Source organism: Caenorhabditis briggsae, assembly GCF_000004555.2.
Source record: "Caenorhabditis briggsae complete genome, chrX, whole genome shotgun sequence".
Classification (NCBI taxonomy): Eukaryota; Metazoa; Nematoda; class Chromadorea; order Rhabditida; family Rhabditidae; genus Caenorhabditis; species Caenorhabditis briggsae.
In genome coordinates this window covers 12,829,470-12,844,006 of record NC_013491.2, presented here as the reverse complement: position 1 = coordinate 12,844,006, position 14,537 = coordinate 12,829,470, and the positions used below count along the sequence as shown (strand labels likewise).

General features: G+C 35.5%; 2 protein-coding genes across 2 annotated transcripts; one reads left to right on the top strand and one right to left on the bottom strand.

Annotated features, from left to right (window-relative positions):
- Positions 1–5,861: 5,861 nt before the first annotated feature.
- On the bottom strand, positions 5,862–11,863 carry CBG11029 (the record flags this gene model as incomplete). Its single annotated transcript, XM_002644981.1, has 7 exons — positions 5,862–5,963; positions 7,187–7,469; positions 7,518–7,655; positions 8,618–9,039; positions 10,385–10,436; positions 11,107–11,390; positions 11,789–11,863. 7 exons carry the CDS (start codon positions 11,861–11,863, stop codon positions 5,862–5,864), a joined length of 1,356 nt encoding a protein of 451 aa, XP_002645027.1.
- Positions 11,864–13,710: 1,847 nt separating this feature from the next.
- On the top strand, positions 13,711–14,356 carry CBG11028 (the record flags this gene model as incomplete). Its single annotated transcript, XM_002644980.2, has 2 exons — positions 13,711–13,877; positions 13,990–14,356. 2 exons carry the CDS (start codon positions 13,711–13,713, stop codon positions 14,354–14,356), a joined length of 534 nt encoding a protein of 177 aa, XP_002645026.2.
- Positions 14,357–14,537: the final 181 nt, after the last annotated feature.

Genomic DNA, 14,537 nt, shown 5'->3' with positions numbered 1-14,537 from the left:
CGCTCCTTCTCGGCTGTTTCATAATTACATTTGGGTGTATATGTCCAGATAAAAAGAATGACAAGAAATTAAGGCACGGGAAAGCACTTGGCGGTTTTAATTTTCACACACACATTTTCACACTTATATACATACATATACTCTATGTTGACATTTTCAGAGTGTCGACTCTTTTTCTCCATCTCTTTTTGCTCACAGATGAAGAGCACAATAGGGGGTATGCAAGAACTCAAAAAAACATACTGATCTGGATCACGTAGGAATGGAAAAAATTCGAAACGCTAAAATTGTCATTTTATTTCAAAATTTTTGCAAAGGTGATTTTGTAGGCAATAGGAAGAAAAAAGCGGGAAAAAAAGAAGGAAGTGTTCAGGAAAGTAGTAATTTTTGAATTACCAAAAATGAAGATACTTGTAATTTTGTATAAGAAGAGGAAAACATGGCATTTCTTTTTGAGAATCTGTTATTGGTTTTTTCTCCTATTCCGACCTAAGAACTGATAAACGATTCTGATCGTAAAAACACAGAATTAATTTTAATTCTTGGAATCCCTAACTCATGATCAAAAATACGTAGAAGCAACTGGTTGAGCCCAAAAAAGTGTCCAGAAATTTATATTGATGAAATTAGGCTTTGTAATAGACAACAGAAATATGTGTCTAGACTTTTATTATGAGTCAATTCATAGTTTATCGCTCCGAGAAAAATAAAACTCACATGAAAACATTTTATATTCACGGAAGATTGAAAAATATGATATTCGAGTGAATCAGGGCTAATTTAGGCCGGATAGAATCGTTTTTTTTTTGCTTGTTTTTATATTTCATCTCTTGCGCACACTAAAGTTACCGAATCGAATTAGCGAAGCATCAAATGTCAATAGAAAAACTTAGACGGTAGATATAAAAAAATGCTTGAGACAAACTTGTGATCGAAAAAAATCACCTGAAAAAAGTGTCAAAAGTCTAGAATAATGGCGGTAAAAGACAGATTATGAAGCCCCGGAGGTGAAGAGAGGTAGGCGACCAATAGTTAAACTCACAGGTTTTCGGGTTCGACCGGAAATTAACGGGGAGAGACGTGTGGATGAATTCAGAAGCCGAAAAGACGAGAAGTGAGTTACATCCGGATGGGAAATGAATAAACAAGTGAGAGTGAGAGTTAGAGACAACCAAAAATCAAGCGCTCAGGTAATATGTGATTGTACAGCCTATCATTATATACCAGAAAGTTAATGACGACAAGCTTACATTTTTTCGGTTCCAATAGTAATCAAGTACGTCAATGGCTAATTGCTATGATTACTGTCTACTCAGTTTGTTAGACAACATTTCAAAGTTTTTTATTTCATCGACACGATTTTCGTAAAATCGCGAAATATTATTTTGATGAGATCGTAATCACTGACGTCTGTGGGAATAGGGGACTCACGTTTTCCATTCTGCAAAATAGTTGAAAATGAGGTACTAATTATAAAGACTACAAAATTGGAGAATCATAACGGAAGGGAGATTTTTCAGCGTGTTTTCGAAGTTGCGCATTTCGACATGAATGTGTACAATGATGGCTCCGAGTCACTTCAAAACCGCGACACTTCCAAACCAGTCATTTTGAAACCGTGGTAATACAAGTGATTGGATAAATTTCGGACTACAAAACACGCTCAGGGTTTTTATATGCTTCTTCTGAAAGAACACATTCTGAAACTCAAAAAAATTCCAAAACAGTGTTTATGAAAAAATTAAATTTTAATTTTTTTCGAATTTCAGAATGTGTTTTATCAGAAAAAGCATATTTGAAAAACCTAAAAGTTTTTTGTAGTCTAAAATTTGTCCATTCCCCAGTATTGTCAATGTTTTGAAATCAGCGATTTCCAAATTACCGGTTTTGAAGTGTCGCGGTTTCGAAGTGACGCGGAGCCACAATAATCAGTGTTCCCCAGTTGATGGTTCATCACTTCTAACGGTGGGCCCACAAGTTCAACTCCTCAAGAGGTCAATATATGATAAAAATTTCGAGATTTTTTTTAAATGCTCCCCCATCATAAACAAAATCGAAAAACAGAAAAATGAAAACGCTTGAAAAATGTGTTCTTCTTTTTTTTGTTGCTTCTTTTCCGCCCCACTCGAAATGTCCAGACGTTCAAAATTACTGCTAGAGTTGGAGAATATGACTATCAAAAATCACTTTCAAAAATGACTATGAAGAATTCTAGAAAACTTAAAAAAAGAGAAATGAGTGAGTTCTAGCCTTGGAATGTTGAATAGTCATAATTCTCTCCAAAAAGAAAGCTCAATTTTCAACCCACTCATATTTCTCACGATTCCTACATTTTTTCCCAAAGCAAATTATCACAAATGTACTTGAAAAACGACGCACTTTGTATTTGGAAATTTCGCAGCCGGCGGTTTTTTTCCCAAAAATCAAAGAAAAAATCAGAATTCAATTTTGAATAGCTTCAGTGCTTTTTTCGTCACACGGAGAGAGTTTTTTTCCGAGAAACCTGTGTGTGTGCGGAAAAGCAAGCAAAAAATTAGCCAGCTAAAAAGGAGCCAATTTTGCAAATAGTTGGACGTTTCCGGAGTGACGGGGTTGAAATTTGTGACATAGGACTCAAAAGTAGAAACATGTACAAACTAAAAAAAAACCGCAAAAAAAGCAAAAATCAAAGAAGATACAAACGTAACGAATTCGGGAAAAATTTCGAATGCCACCCGTCTAGTTTTTTTAAGGAGGGTTTTTCTGATAGATTCAGTAATATTTAATCAGTTCCTTCTTTTTTTTCCCGAAAACATGAAAAATCAAACGTGGGTTTTTGAAGAATTTAAAATCCCCAAAAGTGTTTGAGAATACAAAAAACAAAACCAAGAGACTTGAAAAAAGATAATAACGAACCAGTCAAAAATGTATGCATTTCCGTAAAAGGCCAACCAGCACTCGAAAAAAGAGCGTCACGTATTATCTCATATTGGAAGCAAAGAGCGAGGCTCGCGAAGCGTTTGAATACACAAAAGAGCGGTATTGAACAAGTGGTCAGTGGTGGAATTACTGGTGTTCTAATAGCACTTCAGCTCAGATTCTATGGAAACGAACTACGAAGGAATTCGAAATGAGAAAAGGAGATTGTCGTGTTTTGTGTGGTATTTTTTTCAAAAAAAAAAGAAACAAAGAAAAAAAACATCCTGGAGTTTTTCTTGTTCTCAAGAGAAACCAAAATGTAGATAAGGATTTTCCCGAAAGTTCATGGCGCTCAAAAATTTCAGTCTATTTTGGAGTGAAGCCAGTTTCAAGAGTTCATTGGTGACGAGAAAAAAGAGACATACTGAGGATTTTATGAAGAGGGATGAAGTAGAACCAATTACCCGCATACCTGTATTAAAAGGGCCGAGATATTTATTGTTCGAAGGTTTCTTCAGAGGGTTATCATGTTACAGGTGCCCTTCAATTAGAGAAGGCCCTTCTATTCTTTCAGCCAATTTTTCATAAAAATTTCGTCAGAAAATCGGTGAACTCTCGTTCAAAATTTATAAAAATCTGCTAGTTTCACTGAGCAAGATTTTAAGCAAATAGAGTGTGTCAACTAATTCACGTGAATATTTAAAATTTCCAAATTTTTCAACACATAAAAAAACTGATTTTTTTATTTGGAACGACTAGAGTGTCCTCCAATTCTTCCAAGCTCCTCTCGGAGAGCCCATTTTTATAAAAAGGTTATTCCATCAGAAGGGCCCTTCATATACAGGTTTTACGGTAGTTTGGTATCTCACACTATTAAAATTGTCATAATTTTTAAAACTTACTTTCAGAAACGTCAGTTTTACTAAGCAGTATACCACTTCCAAAATTATATGGAAAATATTTTGGAAGTTTTAAAATACAAATCTCAATACCTCATTAAAACTATACAATGTGAAAATGCATCTGTAATTTGTAAGCAACTAAAATCATAATAAACTGAAACAAACCGAACTACACACTCTGGAAGCTGTTTCTTACACAGGAATGATGTAAGCCGCACATTTTGAGTTCTCATCGCCCCTGCCAACAAAATCTCATTTCATTATGCTACAATTATGAGTTGTGTGCCCTCGTGAGAAAAAAAAACGAGAGAGGTTTTCTTGACGTACGGAACATTCAACAGAGATCTATTTTAGTTTCTTTTTAGTCTACGTGACACGGAAACGTCTAGCAAATTATATTGTCAACTCCATGAACATTTGCATTGGAAAACAATGTAGTTGATTTAGTTCCTAGAGTGACTAAATGGAAATTATTTCAGAAAATTCTAATTATTGGTGAGAGGGGACATTTATAGTGGCTGTAAGGAAGTTCTTTAAGGAAAATCAGAAGATCTTTGATTTCAAAGACCGGAAAACGTTGGACCAGGCACATACCAAAAGGGAAGTGTTTTAACGGAAATCCTAATTAGCGGTTGGATGATGATAATCTCTGAAAAACATTCTGCAAAAAATACGTAAACATTTTCATCACTTTATATCTTGGGAAGGATGTAGTGTCGTAGTATTTGCAGAGAATCAGCAAGTTCAAATTATGGAATCAGAGTGCGTTTCTTTGTGGTCACGTGTCATAAATATTAATTTGGAAAAAAATCGCTAAATAAATATGGGCGGAGAATCGGAACACAATCCGTGTGTATCAGAAAATGTTGCTGATGTCATTCAAAAGCAGCTGTGTCTACATCGGTTTTAAAGATAATTTTCGAACATGTCAGATTGAATATTTGAAAAAATTATAAATCATCTCTAATTTATGTATCATTTTTGAATAATGTCCTGCATTTCGTTTTTTGAAAAGTAGCAGTGAAAAAAAAATACTAAAACTAAAATTCAATTAATCAGAGTGTTTTTCAGTATTAATTAAAAGTTTGAACTTGTTCAAAAGCACCTTTCCAGGAGTTGTTGTTCTCGAAATTTTTTTCGGTAGCTTTTGGGAAATCGTTAAAGATCAGGAATAGGTTTTTAAAAATTTCTGCCTATTTTTTCTAAAATGTATGTTAGTTTTTGTTCATATCTCTACAAATTTTCAAATAATTTTCTCTCAGGAGAAATTCCTGAAAAAAAATTGGGACGATTCCTAAATTTTCGAAAAGTTTCGAAAAAACCGAGAAAACGGGATTCCCAATTTCGTGCATGTGCAACTCTGTTATCATACTCAAATGATATAGACGAAAAGTCAACAGATGAAGTAAGATATTTCTTGTCGCATTGCATAATTGGATACCTTGGATTTTCATATACAATATCGGCTCTTTATGATAAGGGTTTTATTTTTTCTCACGAGCATAGGCCGCCTTACCACAAAGAGCCTAATATGTGCTACCTCTTAATACATTTTGCTGAGTTTGTAAATACAAATTCTCATCTGAAAACTTTTCAGTACACTAACTACACAGAAAATGTTAAAATCTCAATTGTTCTCAACTAACTGCCATAAAAAAATTCACACTTCTAAAAACTAAAAAAAATCTATAATTATCTAGATGTCGGACAGTGTTTTCTGTTATTCAAAAAATGCATGAGTGAACATATCTATGCAACCGTTGCATTTTGTGATTTTATCCATCATAATTTCAACATTCCGTGTGAAAACTTTTATCTATATTCACGTCACTTATTTGAATATGAGAGAGAAAAACCTAACCCTCGAAACTTATGGCATTGGGGGGGGGGGGGTGGTTGGTCTTTGAATGCTCCTTATTTTACAAAAAAAAAACAGTTCAGCCATTGAAATTCAATTCGAATATTTCAAGAAATACAAAACAGTTATAATTGGGGTCTTGTTAACCCTCTGTTTCTGCTTTTTGTCAACTAAACTTCGTACTTTGAATCCTACCGTTTGAACTAGTCAGCGAATTGAGTTCGTGAAATACAATAGTCTGGAATTTTCTGAATCTTCTTAAAAAATTCAGAGTTATTTGAGACATTACATTTTCCGGAGTTTTTCTGGAACAACAGTATGCATTCTGACGTTACGGTGAATAGTGTTTAGTGCTCACAGAACTCGTTGCCATCGTCCCGCTTTATATGTCCCTTTGTTTGACCGCCTCTGATTCCGCCACCGTTCCTGAGCTGTGAGTGGAGCGGCACCTCCAGTTCACAAGGTCAATTTTTCGAAAGGTGAATATGAACGAGATTTCAGAAAATTAATATTTAAATCTCCTCCGCTTTTAATAAACAAAACAGGAGTTTAGATTCTATAAATAAGAATTTTTCACAATACATCCGCGGTTTTGAAGTCGCACAGTTCTTACTTTGAGTGCCAGATTTAGTATTTAAAAAAATTCAATGGGGCATTTTTGGGGACTGCTCTTGTTTCTAATTTCTTTTCTTTATGCATATGTTGAATACGACAAATATTTATTCGGATATATGATATAAATATTATGTTAGATAAGATAAGTGTTAAATCAGGCGGAGTATATAAGAATAAAACATATGAATCAAACGGTGGAGGACGTATCTGAATAATTAAGAAATGGAAAATTAAGTCACAAGGTAAGGTGTGTCTAAAAAAAGGAGGTATAGTTAGAAGGATAGTTTGGTTGGATATCTACATATCGTGGTTCACAGGTGTTAAGGATAAATGATACGTGACAAAGGGACAATTAGATTTTTGATTATAGTGGTAAAGAATCGATACAGTATTATTGGATTAAAATGGATTGATGAATATATGAGTAGACGAATATTTGAAGTGATAATATAAAAGTGTATGGGTATGAGAGTATTAAAAAATAACAGGGCACATAGATTCGAATGAATCTATTTTTGAAAAAGTCGGGTGGATGCATCAATAAATAATTGAACAGGTACAGTGATGAAGGGGGCTTAAATGATCTGCTTCTTGAGTAAAGAGGGATGAGAATTCACAAAAACAGTTGTTAGAATATAAGGATATAAGTGTATATGTAGACATGTGTGTATGGATAAGGGCTTGCTCTATGGGCAGGGATGCTCTACAAACTATATTCAGTGAATGATTGTTAACATGAGTCTTGGAAATGCGCTAAAAGAATCCCATTGACGTTTCATATGTGAGGGGGGCAAAAGAATTGCAGAACATAGTCAAGTTCCAGCAAAACATAAATGAGGCTTCCCTTTTCTGTTGTATTGGAAAATTCTAAAACAAAAATTTCAATTCTGGCCAAAAAACAAAAGGAACTCACATTGAACGCATCTCTTGATGGTGCATTGGTATAACAGATTGGGGCGCGCAAATCGACTTTTTCTTTGTACGTTAGACTGTTATTTTGTGAGTCTAAGATACAACGCACTTGAGATCCGTTCAGAAACAAGGTATTCATTACTTCCAAATAAGCATGGCTATTCTCTCCAGCAGCCAAGGGGACTTTTCTATTCACAATCAGATTGATCATTAATCCTGAATATATCTCGTCGCCATTTGGATAAAACCGCACTTTGAAAATATATTCTGGATCCTGATCCCTACTGAAAAAGAAAATCATTAGAAAATCGGAATACACTGTGAGATATTACATGAATTCTTGATAAGTGCCTTTTGGGTAATCATCGGCTAACGCATAGAATCTGTCAATGGTGAAGTTTAATCTGTATTCACGACGTTGCATGGATGCTTTGCGTACTTCATCAATGTCGTGCTGCTCTTGAGATTGCCTACAATAAGACGATGTATACTTTTTTGTGAAAAAAAAAGCGAGGTTGTATGCTCTGTACAAGAGACCAGCAGGAAACAAAATACTGAAATCCAGAGAATCGGAAGACGGGAAAAGGAGGAGAATGAATAAGGAAGCGGTAATTTTATAATATCCTTTTTTAGAATTTGGAGAACAGCAATCATTATTAAAGCTATTTGCGGAGGGCTCTCCTATTGCAGGAGACCTTATATTTTATCTTTTCCTAATTTTTTCATTAAAACAGTTACATTTGGTAAATTAGTGTGAACCTATCAATTTTACAAAAATTGAACGTTTTTGAGCGGAAAAGGTATTCAATGAATTTCTGAAAAAACGTGGATATCCTGGAATATTGTTATGTATTTTTCTAAGCCCTCTTGGATTTCGTTTCTACTAGAAGTACTCTTTTAATACAGGTTTTATGGCATATACTATTGTTCAAAAGAAATCGAAAGTCTCAGAGATAATGATACTACATCTTTTTTATTCGAGTAAAAAACAACCGTAAAACGTATAATAGAAAGATCCCTAACTTTTAACTTCGATCCGTTATTTTCTGTTACTAGGAAATATGTGAAAAAATTGTCAACGAGTAAATTTTATACTGTAGTATAAAAAATATTTTTCAGAAACTTTCTTTTTTGATATCAAGCCTTAGGAGCCCAAGTCAAATTTTGTGAATGTCAAATTTTTTTATAAGTTTGACGTTAGCGTGAATATGAAGTGCTATAACTATGCCGAACTTTAAATTTGAATAGTTTGTATTTGATGTGTCGTTATAACAAATCTTCTAGAAATCAAATATACGGGAAAACCGATTTAGACAAAAGACCGATTTGACTATCATGTCCTGAAAATTATACAATAAAACGAAAATGAGTTAAAATGGGCTTGTTAACAGGTGAAACCATGACAACATCGACAACAACATTTATCACTTACTCAAGTTCAACTCTCTTCGCCTCTATTTCCTCAGCTTCCACGTCAACAGCATCAGTGCGTCTCCGTTTTCTGACTCCAGATCCATCCATAGGTGCCGTCTCATAGTTTTCATCGACGTCCACTTCTCTGTGAACTTCGTTGTCCACTTCGTCGGGAACTTCGCCGTCCAGTACGTCGTGAACGTCGCCGTCCACTTCGTCGTGAACGTCGCCGTCCACTTCGTCGTAAACGTCGCCGTCCACTTCATCGTGAACTTCGTTGTCCATTTCATTGCCGCTGTCACTCTCATCACTAGATTCACTGTCACTGTCACTGTCACTTTCGCTCTCAGTTTCACTGTCATCAAAATTATTGTCTCTGTCTCTCTCAACGCCTCCGATCACACTCACCACGTCAATCTCAACACTCTTTCTTTTACACATCTGAAACGACACAATTTTTTGGAAAATAAGAGATGCGGCGAAGATTCGCGAAAACGGAAGAAAAAAATTCGATTAAAGAACAAAGTAGTTGCGAAGAAACCCTAAACAACAACCGCCAATTCACAGAAAAAACACGTAACTGTAGTGTATCCTTAAACGTACACGATGTTCTCGTTTTGTATGTCATAAAACCGTTAATAAACCCTGTTTCAATGACAGGTATACCAAATCCAGCAAGATTAAGCACGCGACGTGACCGCGTCGCGTTGCTCAGCTTTAATTCTCTAGGGCATCTCGTTACAAAGTGATATTTTTTGCCCTTGCATGCACTCTCGTCTTCTCATGCCCTATGCTGACAGAATGAGAAAGCATGGCTCCTGGTGGCGTGTTGCAACATCATCACGTTCACACACAGAAAAAGAGGGGAGTATGGATAAGTGTTTAATTTCTCATGATAGAGAGAAGCGAGGACGTCGTCTTTGGTCTTTTTAGTTATGAAGAGAATAATGTTTGGAAACAAAAAAAAATTCAAATGATGTTGAAAAATGAGTTGGAGGTTGAATGTAATGTTCTGGAAAATAATGAGACTACTGACAAAAATTTCAATTCCTCTTGCAAGTACTTTTATGGGGGCTTTGTCAATTGAATTTTAAAAGGACCATTTTTAGATAGAGAAGCGAACTATTTGAATTTTATGTTCTATTCGAACTCTTTTTTTCGCGAATGTGATTTTTCAGAAATTCAATTTTTTTATTCATTCCTTCCAGTCTCAAGGTTACCGAACGGATTGAACTAATTGATACTATACAAACAAGCAAAATGTTTGCGACCGACACGCAAAACTTATCTAGAATAATACCAAAGAATAACTATCCTTGAATAATGTGGAAAAAAAAATAGAAAAAACGGGAGAAGAATATCTGTTGATATTCTCTCAAAACTGTTTTCCTGATAACTGTAGCGAATAATTGAGAAAGAAGTGGAGGAGGATGGTAACGTCAAGAAATACCGTCGACATAAACACTAAATGGGAAGATTGATGAAAACGGAAAGAACTTCTTCTTGACGTTTGGAACCAAATGGCATTGAAACGAATAAAAGTGAAAAGATACTCTATTGCTATAGGTAGATTCGAATTATCTACACAGGAACTTGGTTCGGCAAACAAAAAACCTTGCAAAAGTAACAGTGAATGACAGTGAATAATTAAAAAATTGCATATGCTGTATCGGAAGTTCAATCTAAAACTATAATTGATTAGAAATCGGTAAGTAGTTGAAAAACTAGGGATTTTCAAATACTTCTGTGAACGCAAAGTTTTTAATCTAATGTAAGCCTGTTTTACATCCTCTAAAATTTTCAGAGTTTTCGAACATTTGATACCGATCTCCAGACTCCTGAAAATGGTCGAAATGAACTGATATACACATTTACGTATATTTTATTGATTGATACTGTATTTTCATCAAATGAAGAGCAAATTCACAAAATGAAACAAATTTAATGTCTCCGTTTCCGCGTGTCTGGCGCTTTATCCCCATATGTGTGACATTGTTTGGTAGCTGTCATCATCATTCTAGAGTTCGCAAGGCAATTGAAAGCTTTTTGGAATGCCGGATGTTGAGCATTTACATTCACCCTGACATTATTGGCAGAATGTCCATCTTATACTTTATAATCTTTAATAACCTCGCAGGGGTGGGCGAGGACGGGAGAAAAACCTTAACGTTTTGCAAAATTTTCTCGTTTGATGTACAAAACGAGAATAAAGGCGCACGCAATTTCGCCGAAGGGGCTCGACACGAAAATGGCGGGAATTTGAAATTTGATTTATTTTTCAACTACGCGCTGTCGGGTAGTCATTCCCCGCAGCGGCCGACACCTCCCGGGTTCCGCCGGCCACTATACTTTGTTGGTGCGTTTTCTCCGCCCACTTTTTTCGCGATATGCGTGTGTTTCGCAATTTGTTTCCGGCGAAAGCCGATTGCTCGCTCAGCCCTGTAACCACGTGAAAATTCATTCCCTGAATAATAATGTACAAATTGGGAGCAATTCTAATTTTCTCACGCTACAAAACGAAACAGCGTAGGCGCACAATTGTCAGTATCACTGTTTAAAAGTGGATGAAGATTTGGGAATGTAGTAGTCCTGGATCCAATCAGGTAACATAACAGATCTGCGTGTTCAAGAAACTCAAACATTGATTCATACAGTACAACTGATTTTTCGACATTGACTAAAATATCAACGGCAAGTTGAAAATCTTTTCCATAGTTGTCATGAATCTTGAGCTGGGAAGATATGTCTTCAATTTTAGCAACCACGTGCTCATCTATTGCCCAAGGGGTGTCCTGAAACTGAAACTTTTTGTTTAAAAGTTTTTTTTTTAAATTTTTGAAAAATTGAAAATTTCTTTGGTATTTCTTGGGTCATGGCAAAAATTTTTTCAAAAAAATTTTTTTTTTGAAAAATGAGGAAACTTTGTCAGATTGTAGAGAAAGCTTTAAAATTGTGATTGACATTCAAACAATGCCAAAAAACTCCCATTAACCCTTTCAAAAACTCACTCCAAAAGTGAGAAATTAGTACTGAAATCACTTAAACAGCCCTAACTCGTCTTCTAGAAATTTGTGCAGAAAACCAAATACATAAAAAAAACCCGTATTTGAAACTATAAATGAGCGAATTTAGAAAAAATTCTGAGATAAAGGCTAAACATGGTTCCCTTGTTAGGTATCAGAAAGCTCACTTTCTCAAGACTTTCAGCAACTTCCACCGTCGATTTTACCAACTCTCTAACTCCGTCTATGTCTGATGTCCACATCCAAATGAAGAGTGATATTTTTGAGCAGCTTTATAAGATCCCGAATGTGTCGAAAAAATCCAAATGCTAGATTCCACTGAAAATCACAATTTCAACACTATTACACAACCGAAGTACATATAGTGCGGATTCGGTTTTTGATAAATTTTGAAGTACCATATTTTTTAATTTAGATGCAAATACTTCACAATCTTCATAGAATATTGCTCTCTTTGTTCTATTTCTTTCATATACGTGTTTGTTTGGATAAGTCGAAAGTATATCAGTAAGTTCAAGAAATTCCGGAACCGATTCATTCCGTATGTCACATCTGGAAAAGCAATACTTACTTATCTTTTTGTTAATTCGAATTTTACTCACACTCTTTGAAATACATTCGTATAGAACTCAGCTGCAGACTCATCGTTATTTATCAAATAAAGTTCGTCTTCCAAATCAAATTCATTCTAAACACGATAAAAACATTTGAGAAATAAGCACCTCCGCCTCACAGTGATTTCTAACTTGTTCCAAAAAGAGTTGTTTTGAAGTTTTTTAGCATAGTTATATGTATATGTCTGCAACAGAATTTTCTATTGGCGAACCCGGGATATCGAAAGAGCATGCATAACGATAGAAGTTGTCGCAAGGATCTACACTATGGTTTACATAGCTGAATGTGTGATTCTATAATGAGTTTTGATTCACAAAAATGTTGGACTTACTTCAAAATGGCATTTTCTATGAAATCGAATGGTTCTGGAAGATCTAGACCATAGCATGAAACGAAAACAGAAAATAAAGGAATTCTCATTTTTCTCTTCACTTGTCATATCAGTTCGTAGTTTTTATACCGAGTTACTTTTTTTGTTATTTTTAATAAAAAACAACACAACAAAAAAGTAATATCAAATGAAGTGATTGTGAGTATAACAGGTGAAGGAACGTCTAAATCTTTGTGACTATTCATCTTTTTGACTCGAAAAAATTAACAATGAACTGCGATAACGATAGGTTCACACTCCTCATTCCCAAAATGAATACTTTGAAAGTTCCAAACACGGAACGTTAGAAAATGTTGGAAAACTATTGCACATTTGGAGTTCGAGCAGAACTAAGCATTCGAGTTTTTGATTGAATTTGGAAAAAATTTCGAAGTCTTAAAACTTCTGAGAAGTATTCATTTCAGTAAGACGCCTAAAAAGATGTATTATAAAGATTTGTACGGTTGCTAAAAAATGGAAAAAAAACGTTTTCAGAATCAACGTTTTCTAGAATTTGTCAAAGCGTATCTAATATTTATCGTAACAGAGAATATCATTACGATTTCTCAGTTCTGCGGATATTCAAGTTCTATTCCTCATAATCCAGAGTTTTTACAGTAGTTGTATTTTTTGGAACTTCAGAAGTTCCAAAAATTGAATATTCGACTTCACGCATGTACGTGAAGTCGAATATTCAATACTGAAGAATCAATCAATGGGTGAGTATCGAGACAAATTATTTTCACATTCAAGTAATTGAAGTTTTTGTTCACCTTTGTTGTATTCTGCTATGTTTCATTCTCTCCTTCACCTAATCATTCCAAATGCTCTCCATATCTTCTATCCCATCAGCAAAGCAATAAAAGTTGACAGTAAACATAATTGTCATCAACATAGTTTACAGTCCCCTTCAACTCCGGTACCCTGCCTTCACTTCCGGTACGTCGAAAAATTCCACGTCATCTAACCAATTTCCCAGAAGCGCGCGTTGCATTGCGCACCATGAGGGGCGTGGCCATAAACATCTATATAAGCCCGAGAAATCCTTATCCCTCATTCGAGTCGTACTACACTCCTATCTCCGTTCTCATATATTTGCTGACAATGAGCTCTATTACTCGCCCAGCTGTCACTATGGCCGATGCCCTTAGAATGCTTTCGTCTAATTTTCAGTCTGTTACCAACATCCAAGGATCATTGGAGCTACTAATTGATTTGAATGCTTCTCTTCAATTTCTTCGACAGTACAACATCAAGATGCTCGCCACTAGGTACATCATGCACCCGAGTGCAAAAGAGGCTGCTAGAAGACTAGTCGCAATCTGTAATAGACTTGAAAAGTCTGCTGTTGCACCACCTACCACAATTGTAAACGGAATCAAGAAAGCGACCGAACACAGAGGCTATCGAGGAGCTCATCTTTTGCAAGAGAACCACCCCTATTGTTTCTGCTCCAAAACCGAAATCACTCACGGCTACCAAAGAAGGACCAGCGCGACGTCACCAATCTATCTCAACTCAAACTACTCGCGATGAACAGCAAAAACGAATCGCCCGAGACTTTCAACGAAGAAAAGCTGTTGAAGCTGCTAGAATGAAGGATTCCGAGGAGAAACGTCGTCAACAGTTGATGGTAATCGAGGAGTACAAACAGCAACGACTTCAAGCAGTTCGATTTGGAGGATCCGATTTTAAAGAGAACCAGAAACCAAAGGGAAAACGTGGAAATTGCTTCAAATGTCGTTTTTAATTGTACTCATTAATTCCTATTATTCTTCCTTATTAATACTAATCTTATACATGCTAAATAAATTGATAAATTCTAAAACAACTGTTTTTGTTGCGCACTCTCAGAAGATATGAATTGAGAGCATCCTACAAAGATTCAATATTCACATTTTCAGAACGTCTTCGATTGAGACGAAGTTTCC